Genomic DNA, 17039 nt, shown 5'->3' with positions numbered 1-17039 from the left:
ATCCAAACCAATCATATCCTCGTAACATATTCCTGCATGTAACACATTCCTGCATTTGAATGCCTCCCTTTCGGGAGGGCTCTTCACTGCCACACCAGATTTCCCTATATTAGTCTACATTAAGCCTGTTACTACCCTAACTAACTACAGTAAGTCATAGGGCTGGATCATATCTTCATGGTAGCACAGAAACCAGTTCCATGAGTTTTTATGCTCTAGAAAGCACCACGCCCAGGACATATTGATTAGCTTTTTTTGCTTTCACTTGAGGGTTTCCTTTTCTTTTTTTTTAGCAACCCATCTGCAGCAGTGCATTAAGGAGTCTCGGTCTCAGTCAGTGAAAAGAACTCAGAGGTATATAACTTTTTTTAGGTGTAAGGATGGTCCTCTTAAAGAAAGAGAACGAAAGATAAGATTCTTTTCCTGCAAAAAAATTAATGTTTTGTTCAATCAAAATGTTAGGTGACCTTTCACCAAATTCACGCTTATATTTCTACACGTGAGAATTTTGGAAGTGCCATAACTAGAATTCAGTCATAGATAATCCAGTAACGCTATTAAAATCTTAAATAAATATTTAAAAATGCGGTGGAGTTTTCTTTAGTGTTGGCTGGAATTTTTTAAGGATAAATGGGTGGCCTCATAGTGAAACACTCTAATTGAGATTGACAAATGAAAATTTATTCTTATAGAATGAATATGCATGCATTTAGCTTAGGACCTTCACACCACACAGGAATCTTTGCCAAAAATATTGAGAATGAGGCTTTGACCATTCAGTGTAAATAAACTCCATACATCTCAGTGAACACCACTGAAAGCCTCAGCGTGAAGGTACTCTGTTAAAAGATTACTATTCAGAATAATCCAACAGATGTCATCCTAAATCAAAGCATAGCATTTGAGCCTTCTAGAGGGCTATGCAGTTACTAAATTTCAGAATACAGAAATATTTATTTGATTACTGAAAACTTTTTTGCAGGTCACCTCAGATTTATGTTTCTTATACTTCCTTGCAAGACTGAAAGCCACTGGTTCTCCAGCACCTGGAGATAGTCTTTTATCTTTGCTACTTGCCTATAAACTTGGACACAATGGAGAGCAGTGGAGGTGGGCAGTAGCCCATGTTGCATACTACCACATTTGAAGCCACTATTTTTCCATCAGTACTATTCACAACAGTTATAGGAAAAGACTATAGCTTCTCAGAACCATTTCGTCTTAAGGAGAAACATGAAAGAAGACAGGGCAAATGCATGCAGGGACGGACCAGGTCATCAGGTGGCTGGACGTTTCCGGAACATCTCCTGATTTAAACTACGCTGTCTCAAGACAATTCCCCTCAGAGCTGGAGGGCAGCACAGGAGACAGAAGCAGATGCTATAGCTGCCCAGGGTGTGGGTGTTCGATTACACACACTAAAGTAACCCCATGAAAGGGTGCTGCCATCAAAGTGTAGGTGCTACTCAGTCCAGTCACAGGCAAGGGCCTGTAAATCCTTCCTTTTCTTGAAAATGCAGCACAGGCATACGCTTGGCATCATGCCACCCATACAAATACTCATTTTGAAATTGGTGTTACAGTTCTGGCAGAAGCTGACTTGCGGGTGACCTAGTGCTCTCATTCACAGCAGTTCCTCAGGGAATGGTGCTCTTCAATAGCATGACACCAAACCTCAGCAGTTTGGGCAATGGGTGTGATGCATCCACAGAAGATGCGCTGAGTACTCACCGTCTTCTCTTTCAGTGAGGGAAGGGTGGCAGCTGCCAGACTCTCCCACCCTTAGGGAGAAATGGGAGTTTCTTTCTTGTCTTCCCCCTCAACAAAAATAAAACATTTTAATGTACACTGAAAAGAATAAAAAGGGTGGCTTCTATCACGTCAAACTCTGCTTTGCAGCGCTAATTTTGTAATAAAAGGAGGCTGCCACAATGTGGACATGATGGTCAGAATGGGAGGAACCAGAGCTGGGGTAAACAAACAGGCTAAGAAGTCAACTTCTTACACTTGATGATACAGACTGTGATTGATGCAGCTTTAGAGCAATGAGCCGATACTGGTCTTCCAAAACAGGCAACTTATCAGTGAAAAAAGTTAATACGGCATTATTGAAATTCTCATTAGTAAAAAAAAATGAAATAACAGCAAGGACGAAGAGGACATTGGAATCAGTATTAATAAAGTGTATGGATGAAACAGATGGGTACAAAGGCTAAATTCTTATTCCAGAGATGATGTACTGTAGCAAGATTAACAGTCAAATGGAAAATCCCCAGCAGAGACTTTTTTCCTTACTTTTTCTGCAGTTGCTGTATCACAGCTGCAGGTCTTTGGGAGCAGATCTCTCTTCTTCTGTCTCAGACTTGTTGAGAAAGAATGACTTCGGCGAGGCTGTAGTTTCTTATGAACTGGCTCTACAGGGTCAAGATCTACATCGCTCCAGGTCTAATAACAAATGATGGATTTCAGACAGTTACATTCTTTCTTAAATTCAGAAAGTTCTCAAACTCTAGCAGAAACCATGCGCAGTTACAGAAAACTAAAGTTGTTCTAACGCAGGTCTTGCACTTAAAATTCTCCTGGGGACAGGCTTGGCTGTTAATCTTGTCACTTACTTTGGACTATTTTTCTCAACTAAAAAAAAAATCTTTGAAATAATGAAAAATTAGTTCATCTCTTTTCACCAGGATGTTTTTCACCCTTTTCTTTCTCATTGTTTGTGCTATGCTTATAGCTGCATAGCACCTAAGTCTAAAGGCCTTATGGCTTTCTAAGTGATGATCAGCTGGTCCAAAACCATGAATGTACACAGATCCAAAACCACATTGGTATAGATACCAGTGGATATCCAGAATGCTCAGGGCTTCTCAAGCCCAACAAGCTTGCTGATTCTCTGAACTGTCACTAGTGGATGGGAGGCAACTGGTGGGGCCTTCACTGATTTTCCAACAGTATGCAAGTAATGGAGCACAATCATGATATTGCAACCATACTGTTCCATTTATAGGCTTGGGCAGAGGCCATCCGTCATGCTCAGCTTTGTGGTGACTTTCTGATTGAGTACTGATGATGAGATCATTCCACTATTTTCCATACCAGCTTTTAGATATGGATAGATGGATAAGGCTCCTCACAATTGGGAAGCTAGTGCATAATTCTACTGCATCTCCTTGCTCATATGCATATGTATTGCCACCTGTCTATTTCTCCTCCCTTGTAGAATCAAATTGGAAATACAACTTCTTGTAGCTCATAAATATGATGGCTTCCTACACTATCATGCATGTAACACAAAGACGAAAGTGTTGGTGGCAACATTTGTGTCTAATTTTACAGTGTTGCTGATGTCATTCCTGCCTGGCAATATTTTATTGGAGCATTCCAAGATTTCACTTGGTGCTGCTGTCATGCGAGAGTTGTTGAAATTAGCTTTTATTTCTGCAGCTACTGGACAGCTGCACTGAGCAGTCAGTTGCCCCAAGAACAATTACCTTTGTCTGCGTTAACTCAGCAAAAGATGCTACTGCACATTGCTAACAGCAGGTATTTTATTTGAGACTGCCAAACACAAGTGACAAAGGCTGAAGCCTCTTATTCACATTATCCCATCTCTTTAAATGCCAGCCCCAACCAAACGCACACCATAACCTGCTAATCTAAATAAACCAAAACCAACTAGTGGCCAAAAATAAAGAACAGAAACCTTCTTGGATCAGGATGGGTTATCCAGCAGAAATTACAGCATTTGACATCAAACAGGATTAATGGGGAGAGAATTTAGGAATAATGATTAAGTCAAGGAAAATTAGAAGGTGAAAGGGGCAAAAAGGTTAGAAATAAGCAAATGAGGAGTCTCCCTGTTTTAAACTATGCCAATATATTTCCATGGCGCTACCTGTGCTACCTATAACCAGTGAATGAGGCACAAGTGTAAGCAGACAGGTAGTATCCATGATCTCAAGGAGGATACAGATATGTATGGATGCTCTGTTTGGTCAGGTTGTTAAACAGTCCCCCACAAAATACACTTATTAAAAAATAATAGGATATTAGCATATTGCATATACTAACCTCGTGTTGCAAGGATAATTTGGATATTTTACAGTTTATGAAATCATTACGGTTGGTGGTCTCATGCATCATTGCATCAGTGGTCTGTGAATAGAATTAAGTCAGCAGGATAGATTAAATCATTTTAATTTACATTACAACAGAAATATTTATGCATTTATTTATATCTACAAGAGCCAAGAGAAATGCTACATTTCATAGCCCATACAAAGTGAGTCACATTTTATGTCTCATTAAGGTCTTTTGACGCAATATAGCAATAACCAGATAAACATGAAAGTGTTCTCCATGCCCAGAAGACTATGGGAGCATAGGCAAGCAACTTTGGGGACCCTTGTGCTCTGCAGTGTAGTGTATTAGCACCAAACTCCACAAGAGTCCCATCAGAGACTGCAAAATCACTTGGGCTCAGATCTGAAAGACAGTATGCTAAAAAAGGCTTTGTCCAGGCTAAAAGAAGCTTTTCACTTTTCTGTTTATGGTTTTAACTTACAAGAATTTTTATGGTAGATGTATTTTATGACACTGTATAGAAAAAGGTTGTGACTTCTAGACCAGATCTCTCCTGAGAAGTAGCTTATCCATTGCATGGTATTTAAACACCTGCTAATAGTGAATGACGAAATGCATCCCATTTAAAGTTAATTTGTCATCTTTTATGATCATCATTATTACTTGTCTGTAACACAGTAACCTGTAGGCTGTTTAGTGATAGCTGGGAACACTGCTGGGATGCATGGTGTACTGTTACCAAGTGGAAGAGGGTCCTTATGCCCAAACAGTTCACAACCTCACAAGCTGTAGGGCTGAGCCTACCCAGTAAAGTGTGGTTACTCATTTTAATTGGAAGCCTACCTGATGCAGTTCTATTGGTAATGTGCTAGACAGGCAGCAGTACGGACTGTAGAGTAACTTGTCTTTTGTATTGGGAGAGATTTCTTTTCATTAGGGCTCAGGCAGTAAGCCTTGCTGTCAGGCACTTCAAGTGCTTTTTCTGTTCTACTTATCAATTTCACAGGCAGAAGGCCTGAATTTCTTTTCAGCACCCTGGGCACAGTGCTGGCATTGGTTGGGACTGCTTGCTTTCCCAGTGAACAGTGCATTTTTTCCTCAGGTGTGTTTGCCTTACCATTTAAAAAAGTTCAGCTGTCTCCCTGGTGCTGATATCTGAAAGAAGCAACTTCCATTCTCAGGTAGAAAATTCTATGCAAAATTATTGTATATGAGAATGGTACAGAGTTTCTGCTGGTTTCCCTGGTGGTCCTAGGTCCATTTCCAAATCAAGGATTCCAGGCTTCCCAAAAATACTCAACATAGCTACAATTTCACTGAAATGTAGCTTCATGGTGTGACTGTCAATGACAGCACCCTGAAAGCAGCAACTTGCAGGTTACAGTACTGAGTAACTGAGCCCAGTCCTTGCTAAGGCCGCTGCCACCTGGCTCAAGAGGACACCCAAGTCTGCTACTTAGCCAGTCATGGCGATTTATACCTCCAAGAAAGGCTACCGACTGCAGCCATTGCTCTGGGAGGGGTCTTATGCTCGAGTTGAGCATGGAGCAGTGCAGGTCCAGCACCAGCCCAGCTACTGCTGCAGCTGTCATCCCTCTCCCAGCAGCCACCTTCCCAGCATCTCTGTGGGCAAAGCCAGCTTCTTGTGACTTATAGGGGCACGAGAAGTCATGCTGAGAGAGGCTGTGAAGAACCAAGTACCCTTTTATTTCTAACTTCTCCAGTCCTACTGCTATGAGATCTGGTTTCTGCTTGGTCAGGAAGGAGAGAAAGGGCTCACTGCACCTTTTTTACCTCAAATGTAAACCAAAATGACAAGTTACAAATGTCTTGAGTGTCTAACCTATGACTTTTCCCTAGGAAAATCCTCCATGGTGTAGTCAACTGCTTTGTCACACCATGCCTCAGTGAGACCACCAGTCTTACTGAGGCTTGGAGTACACTGCTTAGAAAACACACCACCTCACTCCAGGTGCGGGAATCTTACACTCTTCATAGTTAAAATCCATGGAAAACAATTTAAAAAATTCCTGTCTACAGAAAATGGGCTTCCTTTAAAATAAAAAGACAGCCTTTGGGTTGGTTGGAAAACTTTGGATGAGAGAATCTTTTGCTGTCCCCCAGCCCCCTCCCATACTAGATTATAGAAAGTGATTGGTCACATGGGAAGTGCCTAACAATGGCTCTTTTTATTCAAATTAAAGACTTAACCTGAACATCCATGGTCGCAATAAGCATCTGAACCATGCATATATGCTGGTCTGGATGCTTTTTCTGATTAGAAAACATCATGTATGAACCCCCAGAAAGGCTTTGCAGAAAAGACCTCACATGACCCATAAAATGTAGTACCTCCATCCTCTTTTCCATTTTCTAATTTTGAATATGTATTTATAGAATCACTTATTTTGGGAGTCAGAGAAACATTACACTCGCTTTACTTCACAGAAACAGGAAAACACTTACAGCTTCTCCAGTGGAAACTGATGAAACACAAATGCTCTTGGTCCTGCCAGCAAGAGACTGGTGGCTAGAGAGAGAGGTCCGGAATGACGATTCATTTATAGAGCTTCTCAGGAGGTCATTCTTCGATATTCGTATTAAGAACCTTAAACACGGAACAGCATTGTGGATGGTTTTTCTGAAGGACACCGAGAGAAGAAAAAGACCAAATGGCATATTGGTGATGTAGCTTTTTAAATCAAGACATGAAAGTAACATTTTCCAAAATCTCCACACAGCTTCTGTTTTGATTCCAAGACTACATGGAAACAGCGTGATAGATCTACTAGGAACTACTCAACAGGTTAAAAGAAAACAGCAAGTGGCTTCTAGGCCTCTAATCAAAACATGCATCACAGAGCTGCACGGGGAAGTACGTGGGTAATTGCAAACATCTTGAAGTAAACGATTGCTTGTGATTCAGTTAAAAGGTTAACCCAGAATACTTTCAGCTTAGCTAGTACAAAGGTGCAAAAGCATGGGACAAGTGGAAAAAAGGAAGGGGGAGAGAGCTAAAAGAATCAGATATCGTTATTTATTTGGATCATGGTAGTTCCTGTAAACTCCTGTCAGGAATTAACACTCCGTACAAGTGCAGAGGAGAAGGATGTCTAAGATCCAAAGAACTTAAACCCTGCCTTACTCACTAAACGATAATCTCAGTAATGTCTGGATGAGTCTATTCCTTCTGGCCCCAGCCCCAGCCCAAGAGCCTCCTCTGTGTGTTACCAGCTGGCCTTGCTCCTCCCCGCTGCCGAGGATTGGCAGACTGATGCATATGTGCTACCCCAGTGCTACCCCATCCATTATTTCAGCCCAAGAGATGAAGCTATTAATAATACTGGCACAGAAATAAATGAGTAAGTCAAGAAGGGAGGCAGCAACAAGGCGTGTGGGAAATAACCGATATGTGGGACTTACAGTTCAATGGAAGATGTTATTATATTGACTTTATACTGGATGCAAGTCAAGACGATGCATATTGAAATCCACCATCACAAAACCCCCATATTTGGCATCATCACTACTCTCAGTACACCAGACTTCTGTGTATCTTTCTTCTCTAACTTCAAAAGCAACTGAATAAGCAGCTCTGTGCCTACAGTGGAGACAAGGACTGAAGAAAGCTTTCTGCCCACACTATCATTCCTGATCCTGCAGGGATGGCTGACAGTGAGCTGATAGAGCCCCACTGAGCTGCTTAGGGCTGCAGCAGGCTGCCCACACAGTGCAGGATAAAAAACAACAAAAAAAAGAGTCAATGGGCATAAAATAAAAAGTTTGGAGGATCAGCAAGGTTTTATACAATATGGCAGAATGCCAGCCCCCTAGGAGTTAATTTTCAGGTTGAAGGGCTCAGGTTGGTGCTGAAAAAGCAGCTGCCAGCCTTTTTCACCAGCTGAGAAGTTGAACCGCTTCCCCTAGACACAGACATAGCTTTTGTAGTCTCTTACAGCCTACCTGGGGACATAAACTATTCAATAACTTCGAGCAGGTGTAAAACATACTATTCTGTTTATTTTGTGGGATTTCATGTGGAGACCTCCTCACATTGAAGGTTCAAGAAATGTATCTCTGATGGTGAAATTTCAAGGACAACATAAGAACATATTTGAAGTTTTGAGGGACCAAAGTTTCAATGTTACATATATTTGGGAGGAATATTGAGGGACATTTTGTGGGCTGAGATGAAAGTTCAGATTTTGAAGGTGGTTTTAATACTGTACACATGAAATGCAAAATAGGTATGAACTTGAAGTGCTTAAGTAATGATACTTCTATAATCTTCTGAAATAGATCATCCAAAGTCAAATATGAAATAATTGCAAATAACTTCTTGAGAAAATACTGCAAGCCAAAATTATTTGTGATTATTCAGTTATTTATGATGGAACAGTTTTGAACAAAACATTTTTGTAAAATTGTGCTTCACTTGAGAGCAACTGGGAAACATGCAGATACAAAATTTCCCCATTTGCTATGAACAAATATTATAAAACCTAAAACTTCCAAAATCTAAGGAAGTTTCTGCAATAACTCTGACAACAGTCAGGCAATGCTCTCTACAGCTCATTTACAGGTTGTTAATGGAGTGAAAACTTCCTTCCCCCCCCAAAAGAGCGTTTAATAATTAAAACGGCATACCTTTCCTTACATACTCACATTTGTTACCTCCAGTGATACCTGTCAGGGAGACAACTAGTTTTTTTCTTCATAGTAGTGAGGAGAGGGTGGGCAGGGGTTATACAACAATTAACGTATCAGACTAGTTCTTAAAAACCAAGTGGCAGCACAAAAGTCACTATCACATTTTCAGTTACATTCATTATAATGTGCTTTCATTGCTTTAGGGTTTGGGTGTTAAGATGCAGCAACAGCAGGCCTCTGTGCAAAAAAACCAACTTGCTTTGGTAGCATTATATCATCTGTTTGAGCCACATCTGAACTCTTTAGATCCTGATTGGTCAGTGCCTCTTTCTAGAAAGGTTTGGAAAAGAACTGAGGTTTAACCCAATTCCATGGTTCCAATATGAAATAGCAATTCATCCCTCCCCTAAAGACTTAAGTCTTGGGCCTGAACAGACTGGCACATTTATCTACCATTGGATAAATTAGGTTCAAGGAATAATGTGAATTATTAAAAGATTTGGAAGTCATTCAGGTTCTCTAATCTTTACATACATATTCATTATTCACCATTTAAGCAAAATTGGTCCTGACAACATATTGTCACCAGCTGACTTGGTGTCCTGTAGCTGCTTTTACTGTTTTGAAACTGCATGTTTGATTCATCACAAGGGACTCAACTTTACTTCCATTCCTGACTGGATGACTCCTACGTCTATAAAATGTCTTCAAAGTAACTGCATAAATACTTCTCTTGTTGATATGTCTAGCAATACAAATTAGTAAGCAAGAACACCTCGCTCCCCCCTGTTTTGAGAGAGTCTCTGAAATCCTTTTGTGGACTCCAGCCTTTTTCTTAATACATCCTTACTTGGAGAAGTTAATGTTGGTAGAAAAAAAACCTAATTGTAGTAGTTCATTGCATAGTATCTGTTTTGAAAACAGTCACTTGACCTTGCAAAATTAATACAGACACGACAGCTTTGGGTCAGGAAAAAATACTAGGTTCATAACACGTCACCTAACCATGCAAAACTTCTCACTGAACTTCTGCAAGCCATTGTAGAGTTGTCATTCTCTTATTATCAAGTAAAATCCTCTGCAATATTCAAAAGCTAAGATGGACTCAGATTTTTGGAATATGCAAAACGGTGCAGAGAAGATAGCTGGCAGTTTGAAACAAAATATATGTTTTCACCATTTCTGTATACATTTCCATCAGCCTTCTGAGAAGCTTTAACTCTTCATACAGCCATACTTTTATTCATCAGACACTCAAAACAAGGAACTCTTTGCAGCTCCCACATCCTAATTTTCAGGCAGTATAACCTATCAGACCTTCATGGGCAGGACAAACCTCGTTCGTATGACTAACCGTGCCATCTAGTGGCAATTCTACATTTATCACATTTATTACCAAAGCATACCTGTGTGTCGCCTGAAGTTTTGATGCAGCATCCCTTTGTGGTTGACAAACTTTGAAAATATTGCAGAAAAGGTCTAGCGATATACTGAATAACAGTTCTTTTACAAGCATTTCTCCTTTTATATAATAAAGTACTTTTCACTGTCAATGTTTCAAAAACACATTGAGGGAAGAAATTGCAAGCTCCGAGCTGTATCTTCTATGTGAGGTATATTTTCTTATACATGTATTGCTGTGATGTTTTAAAGAGGTTGCTGGAGACAGTGCTGAGAACGCAAGAGAGTTGTAACTCTGTCCTTAGATCGAACAAACAGAAAACCCTTACAAATGACACCATCACACAACCCCAAATATTTTTGCTGGATTTTTGGAAATCAACTTTCTCAGCTGAATCTAAGAAGACAGATTCTAAATAAATAAATTCTAAATAAAATATTGACTAAAAAAGAAAAAAAAAGTTTTAGCTTGCATTGTGCCTGGGAAGTGCCGGGTAAGTTTGCCCATGTTTGAGACCGTTCAGTAGAACACCACACCAGCTTATTCCCTTGCAAAAGTACCTTGTAAATCCTTCTAGTACCACACGACAGAACATATAAACTTTTTAGTGTGCCCACAGTATTCATCTCTCCAGACCCTATATAGCTCAAAGAGCAGGTGACCTTTCTGAAATGCAAGGTGGTTCCTTCTCATACTTTGCCTAAATGTTGGGAGAGGTTGAGCTGGTCTCTGGACACCAGGTAGGATGCTTGAGAGCTCTAAAGAAGCTATTAAATGAGATTATAATGGACCTTCTGTGAAGAGAAAAGTCTCTGATTCTTTGGAGGAATTTCTTCTATGGCATATTTAATTATCATTCTATTCACCTAATCTTGTAGGTTTCCCATCAAGGTGACAGTATGAAAATCTTTCTTTACAATGCATTATTACCTTGCTAATCATCTACTCTGTGGGAACAAGTTATATTTATACTTTCTATCCCTTACTCCTTACTGCATTTAGAAGGCCTGGATAAAAAAGCAGAATTCATACCTTTCAGTTCAGAAACTCCTTCACTGTCTATGAAGGAATTGAGGAGGAAATAAAATGAAAGAGAAGTTGTCTAATCATGCAGCTTATTGAGACTGAATAGTGTTTGCATATTTGTGAAACTGTGTTGGGTTGCATAGTTTTCTGATTTAAAGTATCCAGTAATTGGTATCTAATAATAAGTAGAATGAAAATGTAAAATAATTTGATTATGAAGGCATAGGCCCACAAATATTTATTATCTGCTAATAAACACTGAAATGTTTCAGAGAAGTGATCAGCATCACATTTTGCTCAGTGAATCACATCAGTATAGTGTGAAACTTTTGTTTTTAGTCAAAGCTAGTATTTTTTAAAAAGATAAATGGAAAAGATTTTGCCTGTAACGACTATAAGAAACAAATATAAAAACTGAGCCTTCGAAGGAGAGTTCTTCCTACAAAGTGGGATACTTCAGAAATGTTTGCTATTTGAAGGCAAATATTTGTTGACCAAAGTTAGAAATCCTGCTAATAGAAAAAGCAGTATTTTCAGCATATTTAGAAGTATTTCTCATTTGCAGGGAGCTCTGTCTGGATTACTGGCTTCCTACAGCTCTCATTTAGCACAGAACTTCAACAAAAATCCTGTTTGTTTCTTAAAGAGCTTCTCCCCTAAAGACCAGCAACTAGTTTACATTAGTACTGAAGCTGATGTAAATAACTTCAGTGCTTCAGAAAACCAAATGTTGAATGTATGCATACAGAGCTTCTTAAATTGGTGATGAAGTGATTTTTTAGCCTTGCTGGTTGAGACCTATTATCCGGAGAGTGCTCTTTAGTGGCAACCCCTGATATGGCAAAAGGTGTCCCTGAGCATCACCTCCTCCTCTCAGTCATGGCATCGTGTAGGACAAAACAGGGTTGTGAGTAGGAAGAAAGGTGAAGAGAGGGACTGTTCTCCGCTGGCTATGCCTGGGTTTGTGTCTGTAGTTCCATGCACAGTCTGGGCTGCCCTGTACCAGGTGGACACGGTGCAGGGACTGACTACGTGGATCCCACCATGGGGTGGTCGGGGTGGGAGCGCGCACTGCATGGGGTGAGTCTGAGGGAGTGAGGGTAGTTCACTCATTGTAAAAAATACATTTACATGTACAGTTATACACATACCTATATATTTACTGTACCTGTATCTTGGGTGAATTATTGCATATATGATGGGGTTGTAGATTGCAGAAGCTTTGGCAATAACTGCTGGCACAGATTTGGAGTATGGTGTTAGGGTGTTGCCTTTACTAAAAGAAAGTAAAAACATGACATACAGTTATGCTATGGATTTATAATAAAATACTAAAACATATTACACTTTTTGACTGTTTTAGTGCTGTGATCTCTTTACAAGAAATACCCCTGGAACATTAATTAATTGAAATGCATTCTTTGCTCAGATGAAAGGTTTGCATTTGACAGTGCATACTTGGTTTCATTCATTTGGAGAAGTTGAAAGACATGCAAGTACTTAGTTATCTATTTGAGGATGACCAGGAACACAAAGAATCACATTCCCTTTTTCCACACACGGCAAGAAAAATGCTAAACCCCCACTAAAGCAAGTTTCATTGTGACCATCTGGGCAAAGGGAATTAGTGATAAAAAAAGAAACCAGAATCAAATCTAGAAATCTTAAGTGCAACATCTATGCTTTACAGTAATGGGTATCAATGACTCTGTTGAAAACACTGCAGAAAAAAGAGAGGACTGGCAGTGGTTTGAATCGAATATTCTCCTCTTGACTTTAATTCCCACAGTCAGCCACATGGGATCGTCGTCAGCATAGAATAACCACAACTAGTCTCATAGCTTCACAGGATGCTTTGGGTAAGAAGGGACATTTAAAGACCATCTAGTCCAATCTCTCTGCCAAGGGCAGGGACATCTTTCACTAGACGAGTTTGCTCAAAGCTCTATCCAACCTGACCTTGAAATGAAGAATATGCGACAGATACCTTTTGAGCGGACAGCAGTTGGAGCGTGATGGGAGCTCAGGGATGAATATCAGGAAATATAATCTCTTTTCTGCCCTCTGTCAGAGGCAGTAGTTTATGGAGGAAGCTTCTTGAGAGAACAAGTATTAGCAGAGAAAAGAAGTAACTCCTCTAGTTCTTACAAAGAAAGTATCATGGGGGAGAGGAAACAATGCATACCAAGAATGCAGACAAAAAGCCATAATAGTTTTAAAATACATGGAGAAATAAGCCCTTTTCTGGCTTTATCCACAAGAACATGTTCAGAAATGCCGTATCACCTCTAATGTAATAATTATTTAAAACCCTTTCTTGTTATATTTCAGAATAACCCATGCTCTTTGGATTACATTTCCACTCACCCTGCCCAGGCAATCAAGGTGACACAAGCATAAGGAGACCAGGACAAGACAAACACAATGATGACCACAAAAGCAATTTTTGCCAGTTTCCATTCATTCTTCATGGACTGAGAAAGGTAGGAGTTCCGGCTGCAGGACCCCAGCCTTTGAACATCTCTGTGAGGAGAAAAAAATACAGATGCATCAGCTGGAGGATGAAAAAGTGAGGTGCAACATCTCTAATGTTGCTCTCAGCAACGTGATGCTCTTAGCATCACGGAAAATGAAGCACATCTCATCTTTCCCTGATCTAACTCTTCTTTTGTCTTCTGATATTTAAAATCTCTAGAAAGTAGTTAATATCAGAAAATGATCCCAGGCATTCTGGTTTAGTTTTTTTTGCCTTTGTGACTGAGCCAGAAGAAGCCTGGGACTATAGGACAGGGCTGCCATTTCCTTATCCTAACACAAGGAAGGTTTTAGCTTCAGAGGGTGAAGAAATTCATACGCCTTGCCCTTCATTGCTCTCAGAGGTAGAGCAAGCAAAGGTACAGTTGGATGGAAAAATGTAATCCTATGGTTTTTCATTTTCAAGGGATGTACAGCTTGCAGAGATTCCAGCTCATGGCGTAACATGTGCTGGAATAACCTGACTACTCTGAGGAACTTGGACCCAAATGCTTATGGGAACATTTTTAGTTCCCTGCAGATTTACTCAGTGGAGAAAAGTATTTTCAGGGTGCAGTACAACAAGCCTTTTTAATATTTTTTTCCAAAAATTGAGCCATCAAATTCTCTTCTCACAAGAGGCAAACACCCCTCACTTCATTAAAAAAACATTTATATGGTTTAGCATTTTTTGTAATTCAGCATAGAAAAAAAATGGTTTTACATATCAGTGTTGTGAAATGACCATATTTCAGGCTGAAGACCGTAATTACCAGCGAGGAGGGGAAGAAACTGCTTCCTGGTGCACAGTGAACATACTTGTAAAGTGAGTTTATTGTATCAGTGAGCAAAAGGCATAGAAAAATCTTGTGGCCACTGTGCTTTACAGGTGTATAAGACACCACTGTTTTAAGGATGCATTCTTTGTTCCTTTGATTTTTACCAATATACATACACAAAGCACAATAAAAAACAAGACCAAGGCCAAAAATAGAGTTCAGTAAGAACTTCAATTTAGGCATATAGGTAAACATGCTTGTAAAAATGGAATTTAGCCTTGTGAATCTAAATTAATTCAACAAGTGCCTGCAGGTAGGCGCAGAGAAAAACTATCAGAGCCGATGACACTGTGAGCTGGCATTGGATTAATCCAAAGATAAGTCATGTGCTCATTAGGAGAAAAATAACTTACAGAATGAAGTTACTTTACTGATCTAACACCCTGCTGATTTTTTTTATTTCAAATATAGACCAAGAATATGGAAATAAAATAAGCGTCTGAACAAGCATAGACAGATATTGTGCGTGCAGTTGTGATGCTTGAGTGAACCACAAGGTTTTCTGGAATGTCTGCCTTAAATAAAGCTGTCAAAAAATATAAGGACTGTTACATTTACAGAGCAGCTCAAAGGCAGATGATGCCCTCATTGGTATATGCTATTTATTATCCCTTGTGGCTGAAAGCTGTGCTGGAATACACAAGGACTATGCTCCTTGTAAGGCAAATTTGAAACACAAATAATCCAAACTATCAAATTACCTGATGCACTATGAGTTATCACACTCTAGGATAAGATTAGAAACACCAGAGACTTCTTTCCCTACTCCAAAATACATATATCCATTCTGGTTTTTACATTCGCAAAACCATTCTCCAGTTACATCTATTAATGATTTTTTATTTCCAATTTCTATTTAGACTGATTTTTGATTCAGATTTTTCTGCAGGTAAAGAAATTGAGGAGTTCTTCTAATACAAGAAAAGGGAGATTTACTTACTTCAGCTACATTACTTACCTGCCAGTACGTCTTATGGCCAGAAACATGAATAAATAGCAATGGAATATTATTATGAGGGGAATAAAAAACACGCAGCAACATAAAATCATGGTGTAACTTCTGTTTGCAGGGGAGTAGGTTACATAGTCCCATGTACAGGATATCATCAAGCCCTCAGGCACATAGGAACCTATGAAATACATGGAATACATTATTATTCACACGTACAACCAAACCTTGCACAGTTGCTGATCCAACAACTGAGCACTTAAAATAAACCCTGTACTGTATACATAGTCTTCAAGATCTATGCTGGCTGTATTACACATGTGATCTGAGAATATGCGTGTACACGTGAAGGGGAGGTCCTGACTGCCAGACTCTCAAATAAGCCTAATAATCCATCTGTAACTTGTTCTGCTTGAATACAACCTGAGGGCAAGGGGGAGAAGGGTATCTGCACTGCACTAGATGCAGATTCACAATGTGACAACAAACCATCAGGTGGTGGCTAGGCATCTATGCAAGAACTTATAAAAATTCCCAATTTTTACACCCTGATCAAGGCTAAAACAAACCACGTAGGGAACAGTAGAGGAGATAGAGAACAAACAACATACTCCACCCGAAGAGTGGAGCCGTGCTCCATCCCAATGAGTACAGCCACACAATGGCGATGATCTGCATAGTGCGTTTCTTTGAAGTCCACTGTATGGATCGCAGGGGCCTAGTGATCACAAGGTAGCGGTCGACAGAAATAGCTAATAAAGTCATCATTGAGGTTATTCCAAAGAGTGCCCCACAGAAAGCATACAAGTCACAGCCTGAAGCAGAAAATGGCAATGTCAGGAATTTTCTTAAAAGAAACACGTTTTCTTTCAGAGTCTGACCTGATAAACCCCACCAATTTTTTCCTGGATCGGAACTTCTCTCCCATTAGAAGAATTTTCTTAGCCTCACAATGTCATAGTTATTTATTAGTTAGTTTACTAGAGAAAAATAAAATCTTAATAAAATACAAAATTATGTATTTAACAAGTCCTATTCTTTACTGCGGGAACCTTTTGTCAATGGAAAACTGCCTCAAAGAAAATCCAATCTAATTAAAGTTACATTTTCCTGGCCCGTTGCCCAATATATTGATCTTAAAAGGCTGCAGCAGATATCTGTCTGCTAATGACGAATGGATGGTTAAAGACATTACTTTAGTTTGTATGGTTTAAAAAGTGATTTATATTTGTTGGCTAAAAGACCAGCTGTAAAACGTAGCTCCACCTCCTGTATCTAATAGCAGAACTTAAAAAAAAAAACAAACTTGATAATTTTTTATATGAAACAGGTCTTTTTCCCCTCTTTGCATTCAAACATTGCTCTAACAGATGAAAACTTGTTGAGTTACACTGTCTTTAATTTGATTAAATAACCTGTGTCAAATTACCAGGCATCTTTTGAGATCTTGTCTCGCCCTGTGTGGTTCTAGACAACTGCCCATGGGAGACTGTTGAAATACCAGATTCAACCTTAAAGCAGACTTCTTCTGAAGTCTTTGTAAGTAACCTGCAATTGAGGACCAAATCCCACCCAA

At 39.5% G+C, this 17039-nt stretch overlaps 1 protein-coding gene across 6 annotated transcripts in view; it reads right to left on the bottom strand.

The window, feature by feature from the left end:
* LOC104060906 (melanopsin) overlaps nucleotides 1-17039 on the bottom strand; it is a 45852-nt gene that overhangs the window by 11597 nt on the left and 17216 nt on the right. For 5 of the 6 annotated variants that reach the window (XM_054066087.1, XM_054066088.1, XM_054066086.1 and 2 more), the window contains exons 4-10: nucleotides 16075-16278; nucleotides 15473-15644; nucleotides 13529-13684; nucleotides 12330-12437; nucleotides 6550-6724; nucleotides 4072-4155; nucleotides 2296-2445 (exon numbers count right to left, since the gene is read on the bottom strand). In XM_054066087.1, the coding sequence (XP_053922062.1) occupies nucleotides 2296-2445; nucleotides 4072-4155; nucleotides 6550-6724; nucleotides 12330-12437; nucleotides 13529-13684; nucleotides 15473-15644; nucleotides 16075-16278 (1049 nt within the window). Of the gene's footprint in view, nucleotides 1-1731; nucleotides 1819-2295; nucleotides 2446-4071; nucleotides 4156-6549; nucleotides 6725-12329; nucleotides 12438-13528; nucleotides 13685-15472; nucleotides 15645-16074; nucleotides 16279-17039 lie in introns of all 6 variants that reach the window. The other variant, XR_008449781.1, reaches the window with a different exon arrangement.

The sequence above is a fragment of the Cuculus canorus genome, chromosome 4, assembly GCF_017976375.1.
Source record: "Cuculus canorus isolate bCucCan1 chromosome 4, bCucCan1.pri, whole genome shotgun sequence".
Lineage (NCBI taxonomy): Eukaryota > Metazoa > Chordata > Aves > Cuculiformes > Cuculidae > Cuculus > Cuculus canorus.
This window is presented reverse-complemented; position numbering and strand designations above follow the sequence as displayed.